We start from the raw sequence: 12,400 nt of genomic DNA on the forward strand, positions 1-12,400 counted from the left end.
TTGCGTGGGTTTACTCCGGGTGCTCCGGTTTCCTCCCACAGTCCAAAGATGTGCAGGTTAGGTTGATTGGCTATGATAAATTGACCCTTAGTGTTAGGGGGATTAAATACGTGGGGTTACGGGGATAGGGTGGGATATGTGTTGGTGTAGGGGTTACGGGGATCGGGTGGGATATGTGTCGGTGCAGGCTCGATGGGCCGAAATGGCCTCTATCTGCACTGTGGGGTTTCTGTGATTCTGTGATATGCACCATAAATCCCAGCGTACCGATTTATTCTGCCAACACGCTGCAGTAAACCTGTAAGATGAATTCACAAAAGTTGTGCATGTTACTTTACGAATGGAAATGTAAAATAAAACTTAAAAAGGTCAAGGCTACCCTCAAGATTGAATCGCCCAATGATGCATCCATTATATCTCATTTTACATAAAGCTACAAGCTTATTAAATCTGTCACTTATATAGGTGATGTAACTTTTTATCATAGTGCCCCTATTTACATTCTCTTACAATTGATTTGCAGTCAACTAGTTTTAACACTTCAATATGGTGGATCTTGTACATGATTCCTATTTGTATGCAAGTTTTATGAATTCCCACACGAATTACATCTGCAATACAGTTTTTCTCATTAATATGCAAATCCTTGACATCCAGATTTTTTTCTCTTAAAAAAAAAGCTTTATTTAAAGTGTGAACCCATTCTAATTAATGAAGTTGTTTCACTCTTGTTATGCATAATTGATAGCTGGCATTAACAGCCAGATTTCAGTTTGTGTGTAGTAAGGGATTCGATAGGCTACATACAGAGAAACTATGTCCTCTGGTGCAGGATTTCAAAACATGAGGGCATAATCTTAAAATTAGAGCTGGGCCATTTAAGAGTGAAATCAGGAAGCAATTTTTTGCACCAAGGTTAGTGGAAATGTGGAACACTTCCCCCGCCCCCCTTGCAGTTTTCAAGACTTGGATCGATAGATATTTGTTGGGTAAGAATATCAAGGGATATGGTACAAAGGCGGGTAAATGGAGTGGAGGTACAGATCAGCCATGATTTCACTGAATGGTGGAACAGGCTCGAGCTGAATGGCCTGCTCCTGTTCCTGTGTTCCTGAGGTCAGATCAATCTTCATCTCAGAAATCATGCAGTCTCCCATTTGTTTCAGTAGACATGTTGTCATGACTCCAGGCAAGTGAGGAAAATGGGAACAGTGTTCTTTTTACGGTTCCTCTGTTCCTGGGAATGAGCATCATTTGAGGTGTTAAATGCCATTATGCCAGCTTGCTTTCCATACGATTGATAGTTATCTGTCTTGTGTTTTGTGTATACGCTGAGGTCAAAAAGTTTTAAATCGAACAGTGACGATCATGATGGGTGCCAATTCATCTGTTGATTGGAATGCTATTTTATAAATTGTATTTCCGCAACACCTTCAGGGATAGAGTTCACGTGAAAACAATTCTGTAAGCCAAATGTGTCGTGGATTTTATCATAAATCCTTTTTAAAAGTGGCTTGCATATTATATTTTTGTATAGTAACAAATGAGCTGGGGCGTTTGAATTGGGGATTCAAATGATTATTGAAAAAAAATCATCCAGTTTGATACAATCCAAATCCCTCAACTGTACAATTACTTTGTAACATACTGGACATTGCAGCTGTCTGCTGCATCTGTGCAGACACCCTGAAATAGTACAGCCACAAGATGCTTATTATGCAGTTTGTACAGGCTAAATTATCTTTTGGCAAAAGAAAAACAATTTAAATTTTTTAATTAGTAATCATATTTATATATCTTTACTGCATTTGATGTATATTTGTAAAACAAATTGTACCAAAATTGATTTTTTTTATTATGCATTCTTTGAGATGGAGGTGGTTAAGCAACTGATCCCATGCCATAAGAACATAAGAATTAGGAGCAGAAGTCGGCCATATGGCCCCTCGAGCCTGCTCTGCCATTCAATAAGATCATGGCTGATCTTCGACTTCAACTCCACTTTCCCGCCAATCTCCATATCCCTTGATTCCCCTAGAGTCCAAAAATCTATCTATCTCAGCCTTGAATATACTCAAAGACTCAGCATCCACAGCCCTTTGGAGTAAAGAATGCCAAAAATTCACAACCCTCTGTGTGAAGAAATTCCTCCTCATCTCAGTCATAAATGGCCGATCCCTTATTCTGAGACTATGCCCTCTAGTTCTAGACTCTCCTGCCAGAGGAAACAACCGCTCAGCGTCTACTCTGTCAAACCCCTTCAGAATCTTATATGTTTCAATGAAATCGCCTCTCATTCTTCTAAACTCCAGAGAGTTTAGGGCCAATCTACTCAATTTCTTTTCATAGGACAACCCTCTCCCAGGAATCAATCTAGTGAACATTTGTTACACCGCCTCCAAGGCATGTATATCCTTCCTCAGATAAGGAGACCAAAACTGTGCATAGTACTCTAGGTGTGATCTCACCAAAGCCCTGTACAATTGTAGCAAGACTTTCTTGCTCTTGTACTCTAAACCCCTTGCAATTTTACTGGGGGCCACATTTGGGATGGGCAAGGGTGCGGGCGGGATGGAAACCCCCACAGGCAGCTCAGCTTGAGGCCCAGGCCGTTTTGACTCCCAGCCCTTATTTAAATAGTCCAGCCCTCCCTCCCATCAGAAACCAGCGGGCGAGAGCGAGACATCGGCACAGGAGTCTTAGGATGCCCGGGACCCAAAGGAACTGTCCTCCGCATAACCTCCGCTCTGGACAAGAGCTTTGACAGCTAGTGCCAGCACGCAGAGGAACAGGCAAGGCTGCAGATGCCCACGGTCTCCTTGCAGGGACTGGCGAGGGTGGGGGGGTGGCACTTCTCCTCCTCCTCCTCCTCCTGTCCCACAAGGAGTTCTCATAAAAGTCATTTTACAAAACCTACCTCGGTGGTGTCTTTTGGCCAGTCGGCACCTCCCACCGTGGTTCAGCTGTCGGGTTCCACACAGCGTGGGTCTCTCCTGACTCCTCGTTAAAATCACGGTGCGGCTGTGACTTTTGAATTTAAAGTAGGCCCTGCCTGCCTGTAGCGGGAGCCTCGGCCGACTTTAAAGATGAATTGGTGCTGGGTTGGACAGGAGCAACCTCAGGCCAGTACGTGGACTCAGCCTAACCTTAAACCCTCCCATGCACCATTCTCGCTGGGTGAGGTGTATTCAAATCAAGGCCAGTATGTCTCTTGGAGATGAGTGCATTTTGTTAACTGAACAGTGTTATTGATACCAGCTGTGAGGTTCCCGGTCTTGACCAAGCCACCCTCCTGGTTGGTCAGAAGCAGACAAACCCAAACTGATTCCTCCTATGAAACAAGTGTAAAAATATCAAAAATAATTTGAGACATTTATAGAGAAAAAGTTTTCTGTATTTTCAGACACAGAAATCGACTGGAGAGCCTATATGGATGAGGTGGAAGGCGTGATTAATGGAACATATGATTACACCCAATTAAAAGGAGACACAGGACCTCTAGTGTAAGCATAGAGTTCCTACGTTACAGTTAACTAATTGTCTGACCAACAGCTTAAATGGCCTGCACTCACTGATTTAGTATATGTGTATTTAAGTCATCCTCGGTTCCGAGGGACTGCCTCAGAAGAAGAAGATATGTGTGTTAATGCAGGTTTTATTTTAAGTGCACAAATGTAGATGCATTTTCTTTCTCCAGACTTACTGAATACCTTTTCTTCTCCACAACAGCCCCCCCACCCCCACAGATTTTCTCCTGCATCGCCTCTCCTGTCCAAGGCCGAAAACTCCTCTGCCAGCCATATTCTATAACCAGCCACTGGGCAATGTGTTTGAATGGCCAGGGTGATTGGGCATCTTTACTTTCCCTGTGGGGAAAGTGCCTGGCTGCTACTTGGTAACTGTCCACAATTGCACAGAGGAGATCAAAAGTTCACTCTGAGAGAATCATAAACCGAGGCCTGTGTCACATCACTTGTTAGCAATGGTGCATTTGTGAGAGTGCCTGGCAATAATACTGACCTAAGCAAAGAGGCACCTGTACAGTAAGGGAGATGATTGCAGGTGATTGAGCTGCTGCCATCTCCTGTGGGATGGCATTTGGAGAGTGGAATTTTGCAAATCTATTGGGTCAGCCATTCTTATTACAAGGGATTCTGGATTTTTTACTGGAGTCTTGGAGGTTACATTTGCAATTCTGTCCATTTTTCTTTGAAATTTCAAATCAGTGGCCTTGCTGTTTGTTAGTGACTGACTGTCGAGTGAGATACCTGACAAGGAACCTGCTGTGGGCACTTGGCAATGCAAGTTTTGTAAATGTATGTATTTATTTTAGTGCTCATCATGGTGAAGGATCACAGCTGGGAATAGAACAATTTATGACTTTGGATACCTAGGGCTGAATTTTAACACCCAAAAACAGGTGGGTTGGGGTTGGGTCAGATGTTAAAATATTAAAAATCTCAAACCTGACCCTGACCCGCCCACTTCCGGGTTTAATGGAGGAAGGACCAGGGACAGGCAGCCAATCCGCTCCCAGGAGGCGGGTTGGCAATTTAAATGCAGGTTTAACAGTGGCTGCCTGGGTTTCCCAGGCCTCAGGAAACCTGGCAGCTGAGGGGAGAAGGTACGTTCTCCTTGGAACAGAGAAGCTGAAGAGGTGACCTAATAGAGGTTTTCAAGATGATGAGAGGTTTTGATAGGGTAAATAGGGCAAAAAAATTCCCTCTGGCGGGTGGGTCAATAACTGGAGGTCATAAATTCAAAATCATTGGAAAACGATCTAGCGGGGAGATGAGAAAACATGTTTTCACTCGGTTGTCGGGATCTGGACGTTCTACCTGAAAAGGTGGTGGAAGCTGATTCCATAAGTAATTTTAAAAGGGTGTTGGACAGGTTCTTGAGGATGAGGGACTTAGAGGGTTATGGACAAAAAGTGGGGGGGTGGGACTAAGCACGACTGCTCTTTCAAAGAGCCAGCACAGGCACGACGGGCCGAATGGCCTCCTTCTGTGCTGTAAGTTTCTATGATTCTAAGTGCCTTTACAGCACTGCTTGCACCACTGGAAATGGAATTTTAATTTGATTTGTTAAGTTTCCTTTTACCTTGTTTTTTAAGTTACTGTCCTTATTGGTTGTGCCCCTTTAAAATGGGAGTACACGCTGAAACTTAATTAGGCAACTGCCTGAAATAAAAAGAGTCAGCACTGCTTGTGGGCCAGGAGAGGAGTGCTTCCCCCCCCCCCCCCCCAGGCTCCCCACCTCAAACAAAGATCCCCAGGGTCAGGGATCGGATCCTCTCCCACCCGGGATTGGACCCACCTCCCCAGGGTCGGGGATCGAACCTACCTGCTCCTGCGGCCTGCTCCGGAGTCCGCCATGCCCGACTGGAAGCCAAGCCTGTCAGTCAGGCTGACTTCCAGGCGGGGAACCTGTCGAGGATAAAAGACACACGCTGTGGAATTAAACTCCACAGCATGTGGGGAAACCCGGACTTCCAGGTTTCTAGTCCAGAACTCCGCCCCCACCACCTATGCAACCATACCCTGTTGATATCCAGGCTCTAATGAATTTCTTCACCCAGAGGGTGGTGAACCTGTGGAACTCTCTACCACAGAAGGCGGTGGAGGCCAGTTCATTAAATATATTCAAAAAGGAGTTGGATATATTTCTTAAGGCTAAAGGAATCAAGGGGTATGGGGCGAAGGCAGGGACAGGGTACTGAATTTGGATGATCAGCCATGATCGCATTGAATGGCGGAGCAGGCTCGAGGGGCCGAATGGCCTACTCCTGCTCCTACCTTCTATGTTTCTATGTTTGCATTGAGCACTCCTAAGTCAGGTGCAATATTGCTAGGCAAAAGAGTAAAGCTCCCTCTTCACTACTGTAAAACTGTGTTAGGGATGGAAATCTGTTTGACTTTTCTGTTGATATCCCAGTATCATCTTTCTAAGTTTATGCTCCTAGTAATTTTCAGTGTAAATTTGTGAGACAATTGCTCTTCCTATCCCAAGGACAGTGACTTATGCTATGGTATGTCCCCATAAGCACCAATAGCCCATTATACCTCATACAAGTGGCCATTCTTTACACGTGACCCTAAGCAGTCAGTGTCAGCTGGAAAAATGAACTACAGCTGTCATTAAAGCTGTAATTACCCAGTCTCGACATATGTAGTTTACAGCAGAGGCAATAGGGTGGTGAGGCGAGGAAAGTGCTGTTTCCCAGCTCCTAAGGAATGATGAGGCCAGTTTTAGTGCCCCATTTAAAGTCAGCTAACTGTGATAGGAAGTGGAGTATTTCCATCAAATTGTTAGAACTAGATTTGAATGCATTGTGTTTGTTACATGGTACAGCTAAAGATACAAGTAAGTATCAAATGTGTCTGCATCAATATAGAGCAGCACACAGAACAGTAATTGTACAATCGCTGGAATTAACATGTAGGACACTAATACACTGTGCTATCCTTTCTTTGTACAGTTATCCTGCTGGGTTTGTTTATATCTTCATGGTGCTGTATTACATCACAGATCATGGAGTGAACATCCACCTCGGACAGTACATGTTTGCCATCTTCTACCTCATCACCCTGCTGCTGGTCTTCAGGATTTACAATCATACACAAAAGGTGAGTAGCATATTGGCACTGTATAGTATGGAAGTGGACCATATTTTTCATGCAGATATTTGACCACCTTAGCTTCTATACTGCCATGTGCGTGTCCACGTTACAAAAGTAGACACTTAATAACATCTCTTAAAAACCTTGTAGTGAAGAATGCATGTACTTTTCAATGATTGTGGCATAGAAAGAAAGAAAGACTTGCATTTATATAGCGCCTTTCACGACCACCGGACATCTCAAAGCGCTTTACAGCCAATGAAGCACTTTTGAAGTGGAGTCACATTTGTAATGTGGATGTAATGAAAGTCAGAATGCAATAGCCAAACCTGATCCCCAGCACTGACCTCAAGGATAATCTCAAGTTTCCTTCTTCTAAACTCCATTCTATTAGGCTATTATCTCAATTCAAGTGTTGTTCAGATAGTGAAGGCTTTGATGTCTTATCTGAGAAGGCATCCTTCTCAAGCCTTTTGCAATGGCAGTGTTAAATAGCTGCAAGAAATGTTACAAGAGTGGCCAAGCATTTGTCCTTTGATTCCATTTTTCTTCTCTTCCTCTTCCCCTCCATTTTGAGAAGTACATGAACTTTACTTTGTGTCTACCATTTGTAGTGTTGGAAAGGGAGGATATTCTTGAGGGGACAAGGACAGAATCCATTTGGTTAGAGTTGAGGAGCAAAAAGGGTATGATCACGCTATTGGGGGTATTCTACAGGCCTCCAAATAGTGAGAGGGAGGTAAAGGTGCAAATCTGCAGGGAAATCGCAGAGATATGCAAGATCTATAGAGTGGTGATATTGGGGGACTTTAATTACCCAAATATTGATTGGGATAATGCTAGGGTAAAGGGAAAGGAGGAGGGAAATTTCTGAAATTTTTTTCAGGAGAATTTCCTTGACCAATATGTTCTTGGCCCAACTAGGAAGGAGGCTTTGCTGGATCTGGTGCTGGGGAATGAAGTGGGCCAGGTCCACCAAGTGTCTGTGGGAGAACACTTGGGTACGAGATTTAGATTAGCAATGGAGAGGAGCAAGGAACAATCTAGAGTGGAACTTCTAAACTAGAATAGGGCTAACTTCAATGGGATGCGAAAAGATCAAGCCAGGCTAAAATAGAACCAAAGACTGACAGGAAAAACTGTAACAGAACAATGGGTGATCTTTAAGGAGGAGATGTTCCAAGCACAGGCTAGGTACATTCCAACAAGAGGGGAGGGTAAGGGAACCAAAGCAAGGGCTCCTTGGATGATGAGGGAGATAGAGAAGATGATGAAACAAAAAAAGAGGGTTTATGATGCATGTCAGGTGAATTCTTCACAGGAGAATCCGACCAAATACAATAAGTTGAGCGGGGATGTGAAGATGAAAATAAGATTGGCAAAGAGAGACTATGAGAGTAGAATGGCGGTTAACACAAAAGGGAACCCAAAAATCTTTTACTGGCATGTAAACAGGAGGCAGGGTGGGGTCTATTAGAGACAAAGAAGGTGATATATGCTTAGATGTGCAGGGCAAGGCTAGAATACTCGATGAGTACTTTTTATCGGTGTTTACCAAGGAGGTGGATGCTGACAAAATATCAGTAGAAGCAATGGAAGGGGTGAAAATTGATAGACAGGATGTACTAGAAAGGCTGGGTATGCTTAGATTAGACAAGTCGCTTGGTCCAGATGGCTTGCATCCCACGTTGCTAAGGGAATTGGGGGAGGAGATAGCGGAAGGGCTTGCCATGATTTTCCAATCTTCCCTAGATGCGGGGGAGGTGCCTGAGGATTGGAAAGTGGCAAATGTGACACCATTGTTCAAGAAAGGGTGTAAGGACAATCCTAGTAACTACAGGCTGGTCAGTTGGGTGGGTAAAGTTTTAGAAACAATAATCAAGGAAAAAATTAACGGGCATTTGGAGAGGTTTAAGCTAATTAAGGAGAGCCAACACAGATATGTAAAAGGCAGATTGTGTTTGACTAATCTAATTGAATTTTTTGATGAAGTAACAGGGAGGATTGATGATGGGAATGCAATGGATGTTGTCTGCATGGATTTTCGAAAGGTGTTTGACATAGAAGGCTGGTTAACAAAATTGAGGCTCATGGAATAGGTGGGTCAGTGGCAGCTTGGATAAGGATTGGCTTAAGGACAGAAAACAGCGAGTTGTGGTAAATGGCTGTTTTTCAGACTGGAGGATGGTAGACAGTGGTATTCCCCAAGGGTCAGTGCTGGGGCCACTGCTTTTTTGATATATATAAATGACCTGGATATTGGAATACAGAGTAGAATTTCTAAATTTGCCGATGACACCAAACTTGGGGGTGTGGCAAACAGTGATGATATCAATCGACTGCAACAGGGCATAGAAAGGCTAGCAGAATGGGCAGACAAGTGGCAAATGGAATTTAATACAGAGAAGTGTGAGGTGATGCATTTTGGAAGAAGGAACAGGGAGAGGCAATATACACTTAATGGCAAAGCTTTAAAGTGTGTGCAGGGACAGAGAGACCTGGGAGTTAATAAGCATAGGTCCCTGAAGGTGGCAGGACATATTGAGAGAGTGGTTAACAAAGCATATGGGATCTTGAGCTTCATAAATAGAGGTATTGAGTACAAAAGTAGAGAAGTTATGCTGAACCTTTATAAAGCACTGGTTAGGCCACAACTGGAGTATTGCATCCAGTTCTGGTCACCACACTTTAGGAAGGATGTGAAGGCCCTTGAGAGGGTGCAGAGGAGATTTACCAGAATGGTTCTGGGGATGGGGCATCTTAGCTACAAGGACAGGTTGGAGAAGCTGGATTTGATTTCATTAGAGCAAAGGAGGTTGAGGGGTGATTTGATAGAGGTGTACAAGATTATGACGGGTTTGGATAGGCTAGATGAGGAAAGGCTGTTCCCACTAGCTGATGGTACAAGGACTAAGGATACAGGGGGGATGTAAGGAAAAACTTTTTTACACAGCGAGTGGTGAGGACCTGGAATTCGCTGCCAACTGAAGTAGTGGAAGCGGAGATACTCGATGTTTTCAAGGGGAGACTGGTTAGGCCCTTGAGGGAAATAAACTTGCAGGGCTACAGGGATAGAGCGGGGGAATGGGACTGACTGGATTGCTCTACAGAGAGCCGGCATGGGCTCAATGGGCCTAATGGCCTCCTCCTGTGCCGTTATGACTCTGTGACTATGACCTGTCGGGTTGAGAGCTCACCATGCTTGTCATCTTGAAACTGCACCCTCTCGTTCAGTGGTATAATAGACTAGCTTTTTGAATTCCAAGATTTAATGATTACACTTTTGTCAGCAGTTCCAACTATTTAAAATGATTTTCTCCACTCCCTTTCTTTACTCTTTTACTGAGGGGCAGTTGCGTCTGGTATCTTGCCCACGTGGCCATTATTCATGTTTGAACCTTCTCACTGTAGACTATCCAGCTGTGGACGACATCACAACTGAACCTGATCCTGTCCTCACACAGTATTCACACATGCACAGTTTTGGTGGGGTGGATACAGCAATCAGAAGTGAGAACCTTGATCTAACCCAGGGCTGCTGCAGCAAGTTGATGTGCCCTACAACTGCCCCAGCTAACTCAGCACATACCATGTTTCTATGGCCCCTATATTTACCTCTGAGCTATTGACTTTAAGGAAGCTGGGTGATGTGAGGGAGAGAGTCGAAGGGTGAATCATTCCTAGGCTCATTTTGCTCACCACTTAGCAGATGGCTCAGTAGTGACATTGGCAAAGGCTGGGAGTAGGTCACCTGATGTTTTCTCAGTTAATGAATAGTATATGTCATTTTATGGGCCATTTTGATAACTTCTGTTCTCCAATGTTTACTGGTGATTTTTCTACAGGCAAGTTGTGGGGTGTTTGCAGTTCCATTGGGTGAATGTGTAGTAACATAATTCCACATAATATTTTATTTGTAATAAACATTTGTTTTCAAATACTAAAACTGAAATCCCGATCTAACAATTTTTTTCCAGGTTCCGCCATTTGTGTTTTTCTTCATGTGCTGTGCCTCCTATCGGATCCACTCTATCTTCATCCTTCGACTCTTTAATGACCCTATCGCCATGATGATCCTCTACATGGCTGTGAACCTCTTTTTGAACAATCGCTGGTCACTCGGCTGCTGCTTCTTCAGGTAAGTACTCTAATGAGCAAGAATTTAGTTTGTGATATTATTCCAGTGTGGAAATATTTAAAACGTACAAACATGGGAACAAGGACAGGAAAAGACCAGGTGGTCGATCAAGCATTTTCCATCCTGACAAAGTGCAATCTGCACACACCACTCCCCTTACCCCTTGCAGTCAGGCAATCTCCTGGAAGAGGCTAAAAAAAAGTGAAAAATCTTGAGAGCAATTTAGAAAAAAAATCTAGGAAATTCCAAAAACACGCAAGCTTCAGGAGACAATGGTGACTGATTTAACCCTCGTTATCCTACCTACCTTGTATAACTCGAGATCTCCCACTCACAGGAACTCATCCAGATACCTGCAGCGAACCCGCACACACTGCAACCTGTTCCAACCGTCAGTGACTTTCTGCGAAAGAAGCATTTCCTGGAATTTAATTTAACTCTATGCTTTTATAGCTGGGAATGATGCCCCCTAGTCCGCCCTGGCTATCTAGCTCAAATAACCTATCCACTTGGACAGAATCTAATCCCTTACCTTAAAGACCTCAGTCATATCCCCTTGAAGCCTATCCTTTTCCAAAGTAAAAAGCACCAGTTCTCTAAGGCTGTCCTGATAACTTAAGTGAGGTTCCATTGAGTGGCCCTCCTCTGTTACTTTTCCAGGACCTCAATATCCCCCACCATGAACAAAGCAAGGTCCCACAACAGCAATGAAATGAATAATAGTTAATCTGAAATAAAAACAGAAAATGCTGGAAACACTCAGCAGGTCAGGCAGCATCTGTGGAGAAAGAAACTGAGTTAACGTTTCAGGTCAATGACCCTTCGTCAGAACTAGTTAATGTGTTTGGGTAGTGTTGGTTGAGGGATGAACCTTGGCTAGGACACTGGGAGAGCTCCTTGCTCTTTTTTGCAAAAGTACCATGGGATTTTTTATGTCTACCGGACATGAAATGCCCACCTGACAGGATTGCTGACGGCTCTAACGAAAGGTCACCGACCTGGAACGTTAACTCTGTTTCTCGCTCCACAGATGCTGCCTGACCTGCTGAGTATTTCCAGCATTTTCTGTTTATATTATAGGCAATTGGGTTAATCTGAAACACGGCACCTCCAACAATACAGCATTCCCTCAGGAACACATTGAAGTATCAGTCTAGATTATGTGCTCAAGTCTGCAGTGAGCCCCGCAACCTTTTGACTCTGAGCCGAGAGTGCTATGACTGAGTTAAACTGACACTTGTGTAGTGTGTGTTACAGCACTATCCTGGCATCTCTATTCACACGTTTAAATGTAGCCCAGAGAGAGGGTTGCAGGGCTGTTCTTTTCAGGCACCATTTGATAAAGTGTTACTATCTTGTTATTTCTGGAACTGCAGTTAATCCAAGCCAGGCATACCAGGCCTATTTCCTCTTTGATGGGCTGTTTAGGCTCTAAGAATTATTGATCCAGTTTGCAGTGGACACTTGTCCAGAACACTCAACTAGCTGGAATTTGACAAATAATGAAACTAATTGAGTAGTTCCACTCCGAGATCATAAGAAACCATTAGAAAAGAAAACATTGGTGCAACAGGGAGAATGCTGCTGAGGTTTAGGGTGACACATTGGTTGCATTACATCAGGCCATAATGTGTGCTGA

The 12,400-nt window shown here is 43.8% G+C and overlaps 1 protein-coding gene across 1 annotated transcript in view; it reads left to right on the top strand.

Moving 5' to 3' along the window:
• Nucleotides 1–12,400, top strand: part of alg3 (ALG3 alpha-1,3- mannosyltransferase) — a 49,040-nt gene that overhangs the window by 5,260 nt on the left and 31,380 nt on the right. The window contains exons 2-4 of the mRNA XM_085990060.1: nucleotides 3,404–3,503; nucleotides 6,482–6,629; nucleotides 10,601–10,761. Of these exons, the coding sequence (XP_085846186.1) occupies nucleotides 3,404–3,503; nucleotides 6,482–6,629; nucleotides 10,601–10,761 (409 nt within the window). The remainder of the gene's footprint in view (nucleotides 1–3,403; nucleotides 3,504–6,481; nucleotides 6,630–10,600; nucleotides 10,762–12,400) is intronic.

This window comes from Somniosus microcephalus, chromosome 6, assembly GCF_052327205.1.
Source record: "Somniosus microcephalus isolate GS21.2 chromosome 6, FLI_Smic_1.0, whole genome shotgun sequence".
NCBI classification, from domain to species: Eukaryota; Metazoa; Chordata; class Chondrichthyes; order Squaliformes; family Somniosidae; genus Somniosus; species Somniosus microcephalus.